Source organism: Jaculus jaculus, chromosome 3 (assembly GCF_020740685.1).
Source record: "Jaculus jaculus isolate mJacJac1 chromosome 3, mJacJac1.mat.Y.cur, whole genome shotgun sequence".
NCBI lineage: Eukaryota > Metazoa > Chordata > Mammalia > Rodentia > Dipodidae > Jaculus > Jaculus jaculus.
Window position 1 is genome coordinate 126,336,414 of NC_059104.1, and position 19,829 is coordinate 126,356,242.

A 19,829-nucleotide genomic window follows, 5' to 3' on the forward strand; every position below is an offset into this window, starting at 1 on the left:
CGCCGGCTAAGTTTTTTTATTATTAAGAGTATAAAATTGCATGTTTTTGTTGAGGCAAGTTATTTGACCTAGAAACTTTTTTTATTGATCTTCAATGTTTCCTGTTTAATAGGGACCAGCACCTGTACAGCAGTGATCCACTGTATGTTCCAGATGACAGGGTGGTTGTCTCTGAGACACAGGTTATTCGGGAAACGCTATGGTAAGTGTATTAACGAGGAAGCTTTTGTAAGTTAGCATAAACTTTCTGGAAAGGAAGTACTTGGAGGGGGTTCCACATGCAAACTTGCAATAAGTCATTAGAGATGAAGCTGAAATTTCAGATTTGACTTGAGATTGGGAGAATTGGATACATTGTTTTTCATTTGAAGTAACTTAGGGTTATGTTAGAACATTTTTATTTATTTGCATGGGGTAGGTGGGGTTATATCAGAACCTCTTGCTGCTGCAAATGAGTGTCAGGCCCTTGTGCCACTTTTTTTGCATCTGTCTTATGTGGATGGCTTGGGAATTGAACCTAGCCAGCAGATTTTGCAAGCAAATGCCTTTAAGCGCAGAGCCATCTTCCCAGCCTTATTTTAAAATGTCTGAGTTCAAAACAAGGCTTGCTGCTTACTGCTTTTGCTATGGAGGCTGTCAGTGAGAGTTGCCTGTGCCAGTGCTGGGGTTGGGTATCTTAACGCAGCACATGGGGGTATACCTGCTGAGCCCCCAGGCCCATATGCTCTCATCATAAAACATAATGCTGTCCTTCTGACTGTTGTATACACAGGATGGCCTCTGCGTCCTCAAGTATGTGCAAGAGGTACTTTGCATGTTATGCTGCTATCTGAAACAGTGTTGAAATAAGTATCTTGACTGAAGTCTCTCTCATGAAAACTTTGATATCTTCTATTTTCTTGTCATCTGACCCATTGTGTCTCTTAGTCCTGAATCTTAAATAAAAATTTCTTAGACATACTGTTGTGAATATTTACTGGATTTAAAAGTACATTTTTTTGTTTGTTTGTTTCATTTCATTTCAGGTTACTTTCAGGAGTAAAAAAGCTCTTTATATTTCAGTTGATTGATGGGAAAGTAACTGTGAGAAACAATATTATAGTAACTCATTTGACACATGTAAGTTATTTGCATTTATTGTGACTTAAGACTTAGACTAAATAGCCAGATGTGGTGGCACATGCCTTTAATTCCAGCACTTGGGAGGCAGAGGTAGGAAGATCACCATGAGTTTGAGGCCAGCCTGGGACTACAGAGTAAGTTCCAAGTCAGCCTGGGCTAGAGTGAGATCCTTCCTCTAAAAAAACAAAAAAGAAAAAAAAATTAGACCAAATAATATAATTTATATAAATGTTGGTAATATAACTTGAGAACATTTTACAGTATTAAAATTAATTATTTAATATAGTTAAGATCCAAACAAAACTAAGTTGTGTATCATTACTGCTTAGCCATTTTTGTAGCATTATTTTTGGCATATTTAATTTTGATTTGCATTCTCTTCCCCTGCCCTTTTTCCATTCTATATTGGAAAAGCTATATGCTGTAATCATTTTGTATAGTTATTTTTTAATTCTATGGTATGTAGAAATCAATATCCACTGTCTCTTTTGAATATAAACTATACTCACTGTTACAGTCAGCTTCTTGTTGCTGGAACAAACATTCAACTAGACACAGCTTTTGGCAAGAAGACATTTATTTCAGGCTTACAAAAGCCAGGGGAAGCTACATCAATGATGGAAGAAGTTGGTTACTTCTTTAGATCCAAGCAGAGAAACAACTGCAGCAAGCAAAAACCAATATTAGCAAGCACAAACCACCTGAATACACCTAGTAGCGCTAGACTCAGATCCACCCCCAGTGACACACTGCTTTAGCCAGGATCTGCCAGCTAGGGGCTGAAGTTAGAAGCTCAATTTTAATAAAACACCTGAGTCTATGGGGCCATACATTCAAATTACCACACTTATCATTATATTACTTTGTTTAAAACTCATAAAAACAATATTTGGAGGCTAGAGGGATAGCTCAGCTGTTAAAACACTTGCCTGTAAAGCCTAATGACCCAAGTTCGATTCTCCAGTACCCATGTAAAGCCAAAGACACAGTGGCACATGGATCTGGAGTTTGTTGCAACTGCTAGGAGACCGTGGCACACCCATTCTCTCTTGTTGTCTTATCTCTTCCTGTCTGCAAATAATAAAAATATTTTTTAAAAAACAGCATTTGACAGTGAAGGAAAAATGAATTTTAGTATTTATAGAAAGCCAACTTTAAGTAATTTCACTGGATTTTTGTTGTAGAATTGTTTACTATCTGTGCTGGAACAAATAGCAGCATACGGCCAGGTTGTGTTCCGGCTCCAGGAGTTCATTGATGATGTCATGGGACACAGCTCTGCGAGCCCGCCACCTGGAAATGGTTCTGTATCCAAGAAGTCACCTGAGGCTCCCTTTAGAACTTACCAGGCTTTCATGTGGGCACTCTACAAATACTTCATCAGCTTCAAAGAGGAACTTACAGAGATTGAGAAGACCATCATCAATAATGGTATGTGTGAGTTGTTTTTTAACTCATAAGCTCTAACTTTTTTTTGAGTGCTATTTTATTATTTTTTATTTATATTTATATTTATTTGAGTGCTATTGTATTATCTGTTGACTTGAAGTGTCGAAATTACATGACAACTTCTCATGAATAATTCATATAAAAAGTTGTTTGAGGGCTAGAAAGATGGCTTAGCAGTGAAGGTGCTTGCCTACAAAGCCAAAGGACCCAGGTTTGATTCCCCAAGACCCACGTAAGCCAGATGCACAAGGTGGTGCATACATCTGGAACTGTTTGCAGCAGCTGGAGGCCCGGGCACACCCAAATTCTTGTTCTTTCCCTCTCTTCTCTTTCTCTCCTCAAATAAATAAACTATTTTAAAAGTAAAAAAAGTAGTTTGAAATTTATATTTTTAAACTATTAATGTCTCTAAAAATTCTAAAAGTATAGAACAACATACAGTGAAAATTTTTCTTCCTGTACCTGTTCCTAAGCCTATCAACCCCCCTCCTTCTGAACTGCTGCTTCTTTTGTACTATTCTTTTTACAAGCTGCTTTGGGCTGTATTGTAGCCCAGTTCCCTGTGGTGGACATTTGGATGGTTTTCACTCTGCTATTACCAGCACAGCAGGTGACTACCACTTATAGATTGCAGTAGTTACACACATACAGCCTATTTTCTATGGGCAGATAATAAGTGTTGACATATTATTTACTGGATTTTGCCACATTGTTCTGCAGTGAGATACAGATGGAAAAATTTACACACTTGTCACATTCTTGCCAAGTGTGTTATTAAACTTTTCAGTCTTCACCAATATGACAAGGATAAAATTATCAACCAATATTTTCCCTCCCCCTTTATTGTCTTCTACCGGACAGGGTGGTATAGAACTTCCATATCTTCTTGCTTCTCCAAGTAGTGAAACTTTACATAATTACAGTATTGGCTGAACAAGGAAACTGACATGGCACAGCACATTAGCCAGATTACAGACACATCGTGGCTTTCACCAGTATTACATGCTGTGGGCAATGGCGCATAGCATCTGTGTGATCTTTGCTATTTCATCACAGATATTGATCATACAGCCACTGTGATATTCAGGATGAGGAATTATGCCACCATCACATGGAAACTTGTTTGAGCCAACCCTTCGTAGTCACCCGCCTGTTCACTAGACTAGTAATCCATGGCAAATTTACCTTGTGTGGGTTTAATTTGTGTTCTTTCATTCTAGGCAAGTTGAGTGTCTTTTTCTCTAAGAATTATTTGTTCTTTTTCTCTGAGCTGTCAGTTCCTTGATACATTATATTTCTGCTCAAGCATTGCTTTATCCTTGATTTACAGGAGTTCTTTATACTTAAGGTAATGAGCTCCTTATGGTGTGAGATTAAATCCCATGACCCCCCAGTTGTGCATGGCTTTCCCTAAGTCAAAGGGATGTCTTAGTGTGTTGTTTTTTTCATATGTTGGTAATACAGGTTTTTTCCTTGCTATTCAATTTGATTCATTGATTTTTGCAGATACCACAATAACTCTTGCAATAGTAGTGGACAAGTTGTCTCCTCGACTGGCTCAGCTCAAAGTTTTGCACAAAGTGTTCAGTACCGGAGTAGCAGAAGTTCCGCCTGATACTCGGAATGTTGTCCGGGCATCTCATCTGCTTAACACGCTGTACAAGGCCATTCTTGAATATGACAATGTTGGAGAAGCCTCAGAACAAACTGTATGTTGGACCAGTACATGGTGAAAGAGTGGATAGCCTGTCCTAGTTTAAGGCTAGTGGAAACTGACTGGCTATATTTTTTTATTTTATTTTATTTTTTTAGTTTCTCGAGGTAGGGTCTCACTCTAGCTCATGTTGATCTGGAATTCTGTATGTAGGCTCAGTGTGGTCTCTAACTCTGGGAGAATCTCCTGCCTCTCCCTCTCAAGTGCTAGAATTAAAGGTGTGTGCTAGCATGCCTGGTGAAACTGGCTTTTTAGCTCTAACTGCCAAAATAATCAGAAGCACGAGACAAGGATATGAAAAATACTTACCTGTCTTATATATATATTTATAATCTTTTTGACATAAAAACACAGATCTATAATGTGTGGTATCTAATGTAGTCATGATCTGTGTGTGGTGGTGCACTTCTTTAATTCCATCACTTGGGAGGCAGAAGTAGGAGAATCACTATGAGTTTGAGGCCAGCCTGGGCTAGAGTGAGACCCCTACCTTGAGAAACAACAACAACAACCACCAAAAAAAAAAAAGAATGATGGACTGGAGAGATGGCTTAGTGGTTAAGCGCTTGCCCATGAAGCTTGAGGACCCTGGTTCAAGGCTTGGTTCCCCAGGACCCACATTAGCCAGATGCACAAGGGGGCGCATGCGTCTGGAGTTCGTTTACAGTGGCTGGAACCCCTGGCGTGCCCATTCTCTCTCTATCTGCCTCTTTCTCTCTCTGTCGCTCTCAGATGAACAAATAAAAATAAACAAAAATTTTTTTTTTAAAAAGAATGATACTCATTGTTATAGAAACTGTAATGATGACTACCAGGGACTGAGGAAGGAGGATGGGGAGTTATCTAATGTGTGATTTCAGTGTTACACTGTGGAGAGTTTTTGAGGTTTTTTGGTTTTTTTTTTAGTAAAAATGTGAACATGTTTAATACCAGTGAACATACATTTAAAAATAGGCTGGAGAGATGGCTTAGCAGTTAAGGTGCTTGCCTGCAAAGCTAAAGGCCTAGGTCCAATTACCCAAGACCCTTGTAAGCCAGATGTACAAGGTGATGCATGTGACTAGAGTCTGTCTGCAGTGGCTAGAGGCCCTGGTGCACCCATTCTCTCTCTCTCAAATAAATAAATAAAAATGGTCAAGGTGGCTTAGCTGTCAAGGTACTTGCTTGCAAAGCCTACTAACTCATGTTCAATTCCCCAATAAGTACATAAAGCCACATGTACAATGTGGTGCATGTATCTGGAGTTCACTTACAAGGACCTGTTCTGTCTTTCCCTCCCTTTCTGTTTCTCTTTATAGATAAATATTTTTTAAAAATGGTTAAAATGGCACTGGGTGTGTTGACTTAGGTTGAGGCAGGAAGATTGTGTTTGAAACCATCCTGGCTAGACCCTATCTAAGAAAAGAGCTAAGGTGACAAACTTTGTTTCATATACTTGACCACAATTTCTAAAAAGTACAAATCTAACTAGAAACTAAACTAGAAAGCTGCTGGTCTGATTCTGTGTGCCAAGGTGTGTGTCCATCTGTGGGTGTAACAATACAGTACATAGAGGAGGTTGATTGCTTCCAGCTATGCAGATTTTTCCCTGCTGGGAACCAGATATGTATGGCATCATTCCTGATGGATGAAAAGTCCTCCTAGTGGTACTTGGTAAACATACCCTTCTGCCTAGGCTGTCCCAGGTTGACATCTCTGATTTGTACTTTCACAAGGGTTCTTAAACAAATGGCAAATCATATCTTCATCCTATACTCAGGTCAGTTTTTCATAAGCATCTTGTAAAGTATGTTTGGGGCATTTTAATTTCTTTGTTTTAAAAAATACAGAAAGGGCTGACATGGTGGCACATGTCTTTAATCCCAGCACTCGGGAGTCAGATATAGGAGGATCACCGTGAGTTTGAGGCCAGTCGGAGATTACATAGTGGATTCCAGGTCAGCCTGAGCTGGAGTAAAACCCTACCTCAAAAAAAAAAAAAAAAAAAAAAAACAAGAAAAACAAAAAGTCATTCTGGAATTTTTTTATAATACTAACAATCATCAGATAAGCTCTGTTTTTTTATTTTATTTTTTTATTTAAGAGAGAGAGAGATACAGAAATAGGCAGGGGGGGGGGCAGAGAGAGAGAGAATGGGCACACCAAGGCCTTCAGCCATTGCAAATGAACTCCAGATGCATGTGCCCCCTTGTGCACCCGGCTTATGTTGGTCCTGGGGAGTTGAGCCTGGATCCTTTGGCCTTGCAGGCAAGCACCTTAACTGCTAAGCCATCTCTCCAGCCTGCATTCTGGAATTATTTAATGCTCATCCTAACCATGTAATATGAGCTTTGAGCATTGACCATGAACTCTCTTATCCTTAGGTCTCCCTCTTGTTCTCTCTGTGGGTGGAAACAGTGCGGCCTTACCTGCAGACTGTGGATGAATGGATTGTGCACGGACACCTGTGGGATGGAGCAAGGGAGTTCATCATACAGAGGTAAATCAGTGCATGGAATACAGGGGATGCAGCGTGCTGACTTACTTAATCCCACATCAAAATTGAATGCTTTCACTAGTTTCACATGATACCGAGGGAGTGTAGTTCAAATTGATAAGAGTTGTGTTCCCACCATAGCATAGGGGTGTTCTGTGCATCTTTATAGAGCTTACAGGTCCCAGCCAACTAAAAATATCTTTGAGGGTTGCAAAGCCTAATGACCCTGGTTCTATTCCCCAGTGCCCACATAAAGCCCAAAGTGTCACATACATTTGGCATTCACTGGCAGTGGCTAAAGCCTCTGTTGAGCCCATTCTCTCCCTCTCTCTCTCTCTCTCTCTCTCTTGCAAATGAATAAATTATTTTTTAAACTATCATTGAGTTTTATGTTCTCAGATTTTTCATAGCAAATTATATTTCAGAATGACTTAGATGTATAGTGCTTCTTATAAGATGGACTTAGGTAATATCAAATATTTCAAACTATTTCCATTATAAATTATTACTAAAACTGGGCATGGTGGTTCACACCTGTTAGCACTTGAGAGACTGAGATAGGATTACCATGAGTTCAAGGTCAACCTTGGCTAGAGTAAAATGTTGCCTCAAAAAACCCGAAAAAGATGAGAACCCATTCACAGTGCTGGCCATGGTGGTACACACCTTAATCCCAGCACTCAGGAGGCTGAGGTAGAATTGCCATGAGCTCGAGGGTAGCCTGGACAACAGAGTGAGTTCCAGGTCAGCCTGGGATAGAGTGAGACCCTGCTTCAAAAAATTTATTACTAAGATATGAAAATAATATAGAATAGGCTTATATAATTCATTGATTTCTTACAATAAGCTACTTTTTATCTTAGCATAGTATTTTGTAAACTGATAAAGAAAACTAATCCATTTATGATAATTCACCATGATTTTTCTGAACAGATAAACTTCACTGAAAGGGTATTTGTGTTCCATGTGGGGGTGTATATGTGCGTGCACACATGCATGTGCCATGGCACTTGTGTGGAGGTCAGAGGACAATCTTGGGGTGTTTGTCCTCTACAGTAGGGTCTTGCTGTAGCCCAAGCTGACCTGGAACTCACTCTAGTTTCAGGGTGGCCTTGAACTCACAGTGATCCTCCTACCTCGGCCTCCCAAGTACAGAATCGTGATCTCTCCTGTTTTGTTACTGTGTGTACCAATCTACCCTTGAGCTTTGGGATTCTCCTGGCTCTACCTCCCATTATCATGGACACATTGGGATCACAGATGCATGTGCCATTTTGCATCCAGCTTATGTTGTTGCTGGAGAGGATTGAACTCAGGTTGGCAGGCTTGCAAGCAAGTGCTTTTAATGGCTAAGCCATCTCTCAATCCTACTGTTTGTACTCTTAGTTCAGTTTTCAGTTATGTAGCCTGTTGAGATATGTGGTTTCTGTCCATGGTACTCCTCAGAAAAGAGAAGTGTAAGTCCTCAGAGCCTGGAAGATTAACATGTGCTCAATGGAGTCTTAGGTCTGTTAGGTCCTGTTTTATCAATCTTACATGACAGTATTTATGAAAGTGTTCTAAGTTAGTAAGTAGCTATCACTTCATTACTAAAAGCACTCTAGTGGCCAAGCATGTTGGCACACATCTTTAATCTCAGCACTTGAGAGGCAGGGGTAGGAGGATTAATCTGAGTTTCAAGGCCAGCCTGGGACTACAAAGTGAGTTCCAGGTCAGCCTGGGCTAGAGTGAAACCCTACTCTGAAAAACAAAACAAAGTACTCCAGTTATTTATCTATGAGGTTCAGAGCTATAGCATGTGCTTAACAGGTACAAGGCATTGGGTATAATTCCTAGCATGAAAAAAAAAAAAGGTAGACTGGTTGTAGTGGCACATGCCTTTAATCCTAGCACTTGGGAAGCAGAGGTAGGAGGATCGATGTGAGTCTGAGGCCACACTGAGACTACATAGTGAATTCCAGGTCAGCTTGGGCTAGAGTGAGCACTTGAATCACAAAACAAAACAAAACAAAAAAAAAAAGAATTTGTGTAGTAAAACTTTCTAGTATGTATTGCAACAAGAAACAGAACAAAAAGAGTCATTGCCCTCTGTGTGGGGGATGAGGTAGAAAACCTGGAAATTATAAAAGGACCAAACTTTTATATAAAATAAGATATATTTTGTTTAACTAATTATAATTTGGAAACCATTTCTACTTAAATTCTGTCTCACCATACTATTCAAAGTATTTACTTTGCCATGTTAAACTGGGGTTACGTGAAAATGGCCCATTTTTCTTGAACACTTCATTTTACTAATAATTGATGTCACTATAATTTGGAATGCCTAAACAACATGCCCACACTAGAACAAGGTATACTGGTGTTTTAAAAGAATATTTAAGTTAAAATTTAAAATTCTTTTGACTCTTTGTAGGAACAAAAATGTTCCAGTAAATCACAGAGACTTCTGGTATGCAACTTACACATTGTACAGTGTATCAGAAAAGACAGAAAATGAAGAAAAAATGAGTGACAATGCTAGTGCGAGTTCTGGCAGTGACCAGAGCCCCTCCAGTAGGCAGCATACCATGGTGTCCTTCCTCAAGCCTGTCCTGAAGCAGATCATCATGGCCGGCAAGTCCATGCAACTGCTGAAGAACCTGAGATGTGCGGAGAGCACTGTGTGTCAGGCCACAGCCAGAGGTAGCCTGTCCCTTTTCCACCAGTCTTGAACTGCTCCTGTTCAATTTTATTTTAAATATTTGTATTTGTTTGCAAAAAGAAAATGAGCATGGACACACCACGGCCTCTTACCACTGCAAATGAACTCCGGATGTATTTGCCACTTTGTGCATTTGGCTTTATGTGGCTACTGGGGAATTGAACCTAGGCTGGCAGGCTTTGCAAGGAAGTGCCTTTAATCACTGCCCTTGTTTACCTCTGTCCTCCTAGATACCTGATGATTTTCTAGCCTCAAAACAATGAAAACCTTTTATTTTAATGGAAATTATCATCATAATTGGATGATTTCCTGTTCTTGACGGAAAAGCCAGTTATTGTCAATGGAAACTCTTAATACTCTGTTTAAAAAGTTAGTGATAAGTTCTGCATTTTTTATTTTTTGGCACTTAGTTTTTTAGGACTGGTCCCTTTTTGGTGTACACCTTCAATCCCAGCACTTGGGAGACAGAGTTAGGAGGATTGTCATAAGTTCAAGGCCACCCTGAGATGACAGAGTTAATTCCAGATCAGCCTGGACCAGAGTGAGACCCTACCTCGAAAACAAAACAAACAAACAAAAAAGTCTTTTGAGAGCCAGGTGTGGTGGTGCACATCTTTAATCCGAGCACTCGGAAGGAAGACATAGGAGGATCACTGTGAGTTCAGGCCACCCTGAGACTATAGTGAGTTCCAGGTCAGCCTGAGCTAAAGTGAAACCCTACCTCAAAAAAACCACACACACAAACACACAAAATCTTTTGAAATATTTATTTGTGAGAGAGAGAATGGGCGTGCCTGGGCCTCTAGCCACTGCCAATGAACTCCATATGCATGTACTACCTTGTGCATGTGGTTTACATGGTTACTGGGGAATTGAACCCTGGTCCTTAGTCTTTGCAGGCCAGCACCTTAACTGCTGAGCCATCTCTCTAGCCCAACCTGTCCTTTCTCAATGTGATACAATAGTTAGCTTTTAAGGACTGTAGAACCTGGCAGGTTTGAATTTGCTAAGAGCAGCCCAGATATATTCATAGATTTCAAAAAAAATAATTATGTATTTTGTTTATGATGGAGAGAGAATGAAAATCCCACATCAGGGCCTCTTAACACTGTAAAAAAATGCCAAATGCATGTGCCACTTTGTGCATCTGGCTTTAAGTATATACTGGGGAATGAAAACCAGGTTGGCAGGCTTTTCAAGCAAGCAACTTTAGCCATGGAGCTATCTCCACAACCCTTCAAGAAAATCTTGATATAATTCTTGGCCTTTTGGATGCAGTTTAAGTGATATATTTTAATAAACTTTTATTAGTAGACTAAAATGGCTTGAAATGTATTCACCTTCTTTGTTTGGCTTATATATCATCTTGGTGTTACACTAATCATTTTTTGTTGCCATCATCTTATTATCTACCTTATTATTTTTATATTTTTATATGTATCTACCTTATTTTTCCTTTGTGGAAGATTTTCTTTTTAACTGGCAGGTAAGCTTTATCAGACAGGGTGAGCAGTGTCTTTTTCAATGGAATTAGCTCCTGTAAGTTTTACCATAGTGCTTTATGTAGTGTGATAGTAACTTGTAAGTGCTATACTTCAAATATTACTATCTTTAGAATAAAATTAGATTACATAGTATGATATTTAACCAGGTACTTTTCAGTTGTTTAACATAGGTTATATAGGAAAAATATCAGACTCTGTGAAGATGTAATTATTCAATATTTATTAATACTACTTATAAGAACAAATTTCATCCTACTTATTTATCTTTCAGATGCTGAAAGAAAAAGTTTATATACCCTTTTTCTGGAATCTGTGCGGTTGCGACTTCAGCATGGGGAAGATTCCACTGCCCAGGTCCTTACTGAGCAACAGGCTACCAAAGAGAACCTAATTAAGATGCAGTCCATTGCTGAAAGGCACCTTGAACTGGATGATGTTCATGATCCACTGTTGGCCATTAACTTTGCAAGGTGATAACATACATGCAGGATGCAGCTGTGCAATGATTTGTAGTTGTTTCTGCTGGGTAGGGCTGTCCAGCCTTGAAAACAAACACTCTATCCATTCTAATAAACAGCATACAAGAAAGTTTTGTGTTCACCTATATAATTCCTAATGAACAGCAAGTGAAAAGGTGGTGTGTTCTCCTATTTCAGATACATAATTTACCTTCTCCTTATTTGTAATAGACTGTTTCTGTGCCCTCTGCTCCCCCAGATTGCCACAGTATCTGGGCAGGCTTCAGGCACACAATGACTCAGTTTCTCCCTCCGTGATTCCATCTTGGAATCAGGATACTTTCAGGCACTTAACTCCTAGAATAAGTCATCAGTGCCCAAGAGATGTCTTATTGTCTGATGGCTAGTACGCATGGTATGCAGCAATAGTAGGAGGACCAACTAAGTACCTAGCCCTAAAGCAGCATTTCAAAAGGCTGTCTCACGGGCTGCGGAGATGGCTCAGAGGTTAAAGGCACTTGCCTATGAAGCCATCCAGTCCAGGTTTGATATCTCAGTATGCATGGAAAGTCAGATATACCTATTTCCTCCCTCCCTCTCTTAATCTCTCTCAAATAAGTAAATTTAAGAAAGAAAAAAAAAGAAAAGACAGGCTGTCTAGGGAGAAAGATTTCCACCTTATGTAATAATTGACCATCTGACGACTAACTGTAAGATTGGGACTTTGGGTATTGATTTCTGTGGATTCTGTGGACAGTAGTTAAAAGTAAAACTTGTGTTTTAATATTGAAGGTTGTATTTGGAGCAGAGTGACTTTCATGAGACGTTTGCTGGTGGTGACATATGTATGGATAGGTCGTCAGAGTCTGTGACATGCCAGACTTTCGAATTAACACTGAGGTCTTGTCTCTATCCTCATATTGATAAGCAGTATCTGCATTGCTGTGGAAATCTAATGCAAACCCTCAAAAGAGATTACAGGTAAAATAAAAAGCAGTAATTTAGCTTTGGAAATATTCAGTAGTTGATTGTACTTTAAAGACAGTCTGATTTTCGGTTGCTGGGTATTAAATGTAATGCTTGTGATACTGTTTTTAAAAATCTGTATTTCAGGTCAACTTTTGAGAACAGATGAATAGTAAACAGTCTTTTTGAGCACATCAAAATTTCAACTTAGTTATAAATCCTTCATTTCTGAGAATGTATCCCAAAAGAAAGAGACTCTCAAAATCCATGTGCAGAAATGCCCACCACAAATATGCTATCAGAAAAACCTGAATTTACTACAGATGACTCACTCTTTAACCATGGATAGCCTTTATAAAGTTCATAGAAATTAGGTCGATGTAGAGTGTAATAAACAGGGTATATAATATGGTAGAGTCTATTTTTCTTCCTAGCACATAGGGGAAAAGACTAGAATTAAATACTCTAAATATTAAGTAAGTAGAAATTCACTTTGGTTAGTAGTATTTGAACTAATTTTTGTTTGTTTGTTTTTTCAAGGTAGGGTCTTGTTCTAGTCCAGGTTGACCTGGAATTCACTATGTAGTCTCAGGATGACCTCAGATTCCTCCTACTCTGCCTCCCAAGTACCAGGATTAAAGGCCTTCGCCAGCACGCCCAGCTGAACTAATTTTTATCCTTCTCATTTTTTGACTTTTCCCAGTTTTCTGTGTTGCAGGAAAAAAAGTTCTTGTTATTAAAGGAAAACATACTTTTATATAATTGAAAAAGTCTTTTAAGGGGGGTTAATTTTAAGTAATTTAGGCTAATTAAGTTAATTTTAATTACTATAAGTGGAGTTAAAATTAATTCTAATTTTAGTAAATGTCATGTATATATCTATCTGAGAAAAGATTGTCAGTGCTGTGCATACCTGGCATTGTTCCAGAACCTGCCGTAGATGCTTAGCACATGCTCTGTTGCTCCTCTCCTTTCAGGTTGGTAGAGTACTTGCAAGCCATGAGGAATTTTTTCTTGATGGAAGGTGGAGATACCATGTATGACTTCTACACATCCATTTTTGATAAAATACGAGAAAAGGAAAGCTGGCAAAATGTGTCTTTTCTTAACGTCCAACTCCAAGAAGCAGTAGGCCAGCGCTACCCTGAAGACAGTTCACGGTAACATATAAAGATACCTTTCACTTTAAGAAGTATAAAGTAAACCATGTGCCAGGATGTTACCTACGAATTTTTTTGTTTTGTTTTGTTTTTTGAGGTAGGGTCTCACTTTAGCCAAAGCTGACCTAGACTTCACTATGTTGTATTCTCAGGGTGGCCTCGAACTCATGGCAGTCCTCCCACCTCTGCTCCCAAGTGCTAGGATTTAAGATTAAAGGTGTGCACCACCACACTCAGCATCCATCTTTCCCTCCTTCCTTCCTTTCTCCCTCCCTCCCTCCCTCCCTTCCTTTCTTCCTTCCTTCCTTTCTTTCTTTCTTTTTGTCTTGAGAGAAAGAATGGGCGTGCCAGGGCCTTTGGCCACTGTGAAGCCCCCTTCCAGAGTGTGCGTCCCCTTGTGTGTATGTGAAACATTGTGCACTTGTGTCACTATGCATCTGGCTACATGGGACCTGAAGATTCAAACATGAATTCTTAGGCTTCACAGGCAAGCACCTTAACACTAAGCCATCTCTACAGCCCTCAGCTATGAAGTTTTACAGATTTTATTAGTTTTTTAAAAAAATGCATACTTATTTGAGAGGCAGAGAGAGAATGAGGTAAAGAAAGAGAGAGAAGGTGCATACTAGGACCTCCAGCCACTGGAAGTTAACTCCAGACACATGCATCACCTTGTGCATCTGGCCTAAGTGGATCCTAGAGAACGAAACCTGGATCCTTAGGCATCACAGGCAAGCACTTTAACCACTAAACCATCTCTTCAGCCCTATTAGTTAGTTTTTGTTGATGCGACCAAAATATCTGACCAAAAAAAAACTTCAAGGGGGGAAGAGTTCATTTTGGTTCATAATTTCCAAAGTTTCAGAACAGATGGCAAGGGAACACCTCACACCATGAAGGAGAGGATGCAAAGATGAGATAGGAAGCAAGCCAAGAAGTGGCCAGGGAAAATACGCCCCAAGGACACATCCCTAATGGACTAGAGCACAGCCTACCCTTAAGCTTCCAAAACCTCTCAAAATAGCTCATTCAGACCAAACATTCATAATTTCATAAATCTATACAAGATATTATATACCCAAAGCACAATACATTTGTCATCTTATCCTCACATTAATCCTAGAGGTTTTGGTTTTGTAAAAGTTATCTTTGTATGTGTGTAAAAGCGCAGGTGCACACAGTGTACATTTGGTCAGAGGACAGCCTCCACCTTGTTTGCGGCAGGGTCCATTGTTGTCCTCTACTGTGAACACTAGGCCAGCTGAGCTGTAGGCGTCCAGGATTCTCCTGTCTCTACCCTCCTGTCTTGCCCTTATCATAGGTGGGCTGGGATTACAGTTGCTCCTACTGCATCCAGATTTCATGTGAGTGCTAGGAATCCAAACCTTTAACAAATCCCTGATTTGTACTTTTTTTTTCAAGGTAGGGTCTCACTGTAGCTCAGACTGGCCTAGAATTCAGTATGTAGTATCAGGGTGGCCATATATTAAGAGAGCATTTTTATATACTCATAATATCACAAACTAAAACTGAAACTGTATTTATTTATTTATTTAGGCTGTCTATATCTTTTGAAAATGTTGACACAGCTAAGAAGAAACTACCTGTTCATATCTTAGATGGCCTGACCCTGAGCTACAAGGTAAGTGCTAGTATTTCTTTGATGAACATTGTGTTTTTTAAAACTAAAATGCAAGTACTAGGCTACCTTTTATATTAACTTACTATTGTTGTCTTCATAGGTGCCCTGGCCTGTGGACATTGTTATAAGTTTGGAATGTCAAAAAATTTATAATCAAGTATTCCTTCTCCTATTGCAAATAAAATGGGCAAAATATAGTTTGGATGTTTTACTATTTGGTGGTAAGATTTGTCATCAATATGTAAATTATAATTTATATTTGGTCTTAGAAAAAATAAGTTGATGAATTTTTTTGGTGGGGGGGGTTTCAAGGTAGGGTCTTACTCCTATCCAGGCTGACCTAGAATTAACCATGTAGTCTCAGGGTGGCCTCGAACTCTTGGCTATCCTCCTACCTCTGCCTCCTAAGTGCTGGGATTAAAGGCGTGCACCACCACTACTGGTGAAAAAATAATCATAAAAATAAAATACCAAACTGGCCTGTATACAACAGTTTTGCACACTTCAGGTGTATAAATGAAATACTAAAAGCTCATATCAAGTTCATCTGAAATACAGTAACTGATTCTAAATATTACTCTTGGGATGTGTAAACATTTTTAATGAGAGGTTAATGGGATTTTTACATGTTTCATGACAGTAATAAAACATGTAATAGGGAACATCTATTTACTTTTTTTAAAAAATTAGATTTTTTTTTTTTATTTGTGTATGTGCCTATGAGAATGTGGGTATGTGCTTGCCATGGCACACATGTGGATGTCAAAGAACAAATTTTGGTTTAATCTTTACCTTTCCTCCTTACTTGAGGCAAGGTATTTCTTTCTGGATCTTTTCTCTGGTGATGGTCTTTGCTGCTCACTTGGACCTTTCTGGAAATTCTGCCTCCACTTCTCATCATGCCATCAGTGTGCTGGGATTATAGGAGCCTGTTGTGGCTTCTGGCTGTTTACATGGGGTGTGAGGATCAAAATTGTGTACTCAAGCTTTGTCTTCTGAGCTATCACCCCAGTCCCTATTTTTTACTTGTCTATGAGACAGTCATTGTAGACCAGGCTGGCCTTGAACTACCCATTCTCCTGCCTCTGTCTTGAGGGTGCCAGGTTTATAGACATACACTACCAAGCCTGGTTTTTATGTGGTACTAGGGATTGAATCCAGGGTCTTGTGCATGCTAGGCAAGCACTCTTATCAAGTGACCTGTATCCCCAGCCACAGGGAACTTTTTCCATCTCACCTTCCCAGAATACTGATGTTGAGTCCCTCACGTGCTCCTGCTAGAGTGTTCCCAGCACTTCTAAGGTCTCTTCCTTTAAAATTCCCTCTCATGTAATGGTGCACCGGGGCTTCAATTAATTCCCTTTCTATTTATTTTGCTCTTTTTTTTTTTTTTTTTTTTTTGTAGAACTGGCTAATCCTGCTGAAAGACCCCAAGTCAAAGAAGGCATGTCACATGAACAAGACACACTTGCCCAGTTTGGCCCACCAAAAGAACCAATAAGACAGCAGATCCACCGCATGTTCCTCCTGAGGGTGAAGCTCATGCATTTTGTGAACAGTCTACATAACTACATCATGACCAGGGTTAGTGTTTGTCCATCACCACAGTTCTGTTTTCTTTTTTTTTTTTTTTAATTTTTTTTTTTTTATTTTTACTTATTTGAGAGTGACAGAGAGAGAGAGAATGGGTGTACCAGGGCCTCCAGCCACTGCAAACCGATCTCCAGATGCGTGCGCCTCCTTGTGCATCTGGCTAACATGGGTCCTGGAGAATCAAGCCTCGAACTGGGGTCCTCAGGCTTCACAGGCAAGCGCTTAATTGCTAAGCCATCTCTCCAGCCCAGTTCTGTTTTCTTAAAAGAATCACTTTTATGTTTAATAATACAAAGGAGCCACAAAATATAGATTATGAAAAAATGGGACATATTAATTGATCATAAAGCAGCATGACAGTGGGTGGGGGGATGGTTTTCTTTTGTTTTCAAGTAGAGTCTCATTCTAGCTCAGGCTGACCTGGATCTCACTCTAATTCCAGGCTGACCTTGAACTCAGAGATCCTTCTACCTCTTCTAAGTGCTAATCCCAGCACTTAGGTAATGAGTTTTAAACCTAACAATACAGATGTCTGAAAACTTCAGTTCTTTCTGTCCCTACCCATTAGGATGGGTGCACTAAAGCTCCTCTTCAGAATATGTTCCATATCATGCTAATAAATCCATCACTGCTGACAGCTGGCACTGGATAGATAGTAGTGTCAGTGTTTAGTAATAGCTAAAATCATCAGTATGGATGTTGTGTTAGATGAAAGTACAACCAGATTTTTTTTTTTTTTTTTTACTTTTCCTTAAGAAATAATTTTCTAGCCGTGCTGGTGGTGCACGCCTTTAATCCCAGCACACAGGAGGCAGTGGTAGGAGGATCACCATGAATTCAAGGCCACCCTGAAAATACAGAGTGAATTCCAGGTCAGCCTAGACTAGAGTGAAACCCTACCTTGAAAAAAAAGAGTGTCACTTTAAAAAAATTTTTTTAAATAATAATTTTCTACAAAATTAATGAAACTGCTTTTCTTACACATCTAAAACCAAGTACAAGATGAAGTTCTGAAAGTGGAGTTCAGAACTGTAGCATATTATTAAAGGACAGTGATCACTTGGAATTTAAAATTTGCTTTAAAAAAAATAAAGGTGTGTGGTAGCACAGACCTTTAATCCCAGCACTCATGGGGCAGAGATAGGAGGATCACTTTGAGTTCAAAGCCCGTTTGGGACTAAAGTGCATTTCACCTCATCCTTTGCTAGAGTTAGACCCTACTTCCAGAAAAAAACCACCTCTGCTGTGTAAACTCTAAACCCATCTTGTTAAGATGAAGTGACCCTGAAGCCTGTACTTTAGACATGAAGAAGCAGCCCAAGAGCTCTGCTTACCCAGCTGCCATCCTAGTAGGGCTTCACAAAGTCAGTTTCAAGCACTTAATTATGAAAAGCAGTAAGTCGGAGCATAATATTTTTTATCTAGTCTGCATTTTTCCTGCTTGAAGTACATTATGTTCTTTTAGAGAAAGACCAGTGCCATGTATGAAAAATGGAACATACTAAAACTTAAGTTCATTGGAACTATTTATATTGTTAAAAGAGTACTTAGGTATACACCAGATGAACAGTGTTTTTTCTTCAGTGCATTTTCTGTATGGCTTGATGAACTTATCCCTTCTCACTAGGATGTCTTAATCTAAAGGTAGTGTGCAAGCGGCTGTCCAAAGACTGACCCTACCAGTGTGCAAGGATCTGAACAGCAAAGTGTTCAGTCATCTTTTAAAGAAGGGTATAATGGGACGGGGTGAAGCTCTGTGGTAAAATGGTTGTCTAGCATGTATGAAGTCTTGAGTTCAATTCCAATACAATTACAAAAAAAAAGAAGAAAGAAGGGTGTGATAATTGAAGGAAGAGTTTGACAGAAATAGAAGAAGCTGTTAGAAAGTTTGGTGTTTAGCGGATAGGGGCTAATTAAGCTTTTTTTTTTTTTTTTTTAACTTCCAAGATTCTTCACAGTACAGGACTGGAGTTTCAGCATCAAGTCGAGGAAGCCAAGGATTTAGATCAGTTGATTAAAATTCATTACAGATATTTATCAACCATCCATGATCGATGTCTACTGAGAGAAAAGGTATGTAAGGTAGCTCAGGTGTGCCCAGTTAGGTGGAAGGGAAGTTGGGCAGGTGGGAATGTCTGCCTGCTTTGGAATCCTAAATTATAAAGCTACTGCCCTGTAAATTTTTCTCTTAGAAAGGACCAGATTAAACAAGATTACAAATGTCTATCTCACTGCTGGGAATTATGTCTAAGGAAACCTTGAGAACTGTATTGAACTTTGGTCTAATCAGAAACATAGGTCTGCAGTTGTATAGTAAAGGTGTGCCCACTCAGTATGAATATGTGGGACTGAGAAATTTTACCACCATTGGAACTACCTGCTCTCAGTTCACTGTCAATCTAAAAGGCATCCCAGGATGGGAGCTTGTTCTACTGCCCCCCCCCATACTTCTAGTCCCTTGTATACTGTGCAGAGTCATGCAGGGTTGCACCCCAGGCAGGCTTAGTTCCAATCCTAGTTCCCTTCCATACAGATAGAAGACTGTCACTGCAGTGACGTGCTTTTACTGTGACTTAATTAGGTGAGTGTTGGTGTTGGTATCCAAACATAGTTACAAATCCCATGTTTTGCCCATGACTTTGATTTTCAGGTCAGCTTTGTAAAGGAAGCCATCATGAAGGTTTTGAACTTAGCACTCATGTTTGCAGAAGGTTGGCAGGCAGGCCTGGGCACGTGGCAGTAAGTATGTCTTTTGTGGTCATCTGTATCATGACTGTTCAGTTTCCCTTCTAACTAGTTTCATTTACAGAGTCTTTTTTCACCACCATCTTGAACATCATATACTACTGTAAAGAATGATTTAAAATATAATTTGAGAGCTGGGGGAAGTAGATCAAATCCAGCATTCCTAGTAGGAGATCAAGTTTTTTATTTTTATTTTTATTTTTATTTGCAAGCACAGAGAGAAGAAAGAGAGAGAATGGGCATGCCAGGGCCTGTAGCTAGTGCAAATGAACTTCAGACACATGTGCCCTTGTGC

At 39.4% G+C, this 19,829-nt stretch overlaps 1 protein-coding gene across 1 annotated transcript in view; it reads left to right on the plus strand.

The window, feature by feature from the left end:
- Tubgcp5 (tubulin gamma complex associated protein 5) overlaps positions 1-19,829 on the plus strand; it is a 37,197-nt gene that overhangs the window by 12,179 nt on the left and 5,189 nt on the right. The window contains exons 8-21 of the mRNA XM_004661939.2: positions 113-202; positions 1,026-1,119; positions 2,307-2,553; positions 4,078-4,280; positions 6,649-6,764; positions 9,178-9,446; positions 11,242-11,440; positions 12,221-12,409; positions 13,372-13,554; positions 15,112-15,196; positions 15,297-15,417; positions 16,602-16,780; positions 18,737-18,862; positions 19,440-19,528. Of these exons, the coding sequence (XP_004661996.1) occupies positions 113-202; positions 1,026-1,119; positions 2,307-2,553; positions 4,078-4,280; positions 6,649-6,764; positions 9,178-9,446; positions 11,242-11,440; positions 12,221-12,409; positions 13,372-13,554; positions 15,112-15,196; positions 15,297-15,417; positions 16,602-16,780; positions 18,737-18,862; positions 19,440-19,528 (2,190 nt within the window). The remainder of the gene's footprint in view (positions 1-112; positions 203-1,025; positions 1,120-2,306; positions 2,554-4,077; positions 4,281-6,648; positions 6,765-9,177; positions 9,447-11,241; positions 11,441-12,220; positions 12,410-13,371; positions 13,555-15,111; positions 15,197-15,296; positions 15,418-16,601; positions 16,781-18,736; positions 18,863-19,439; positions 19,529-19,829) is intronic.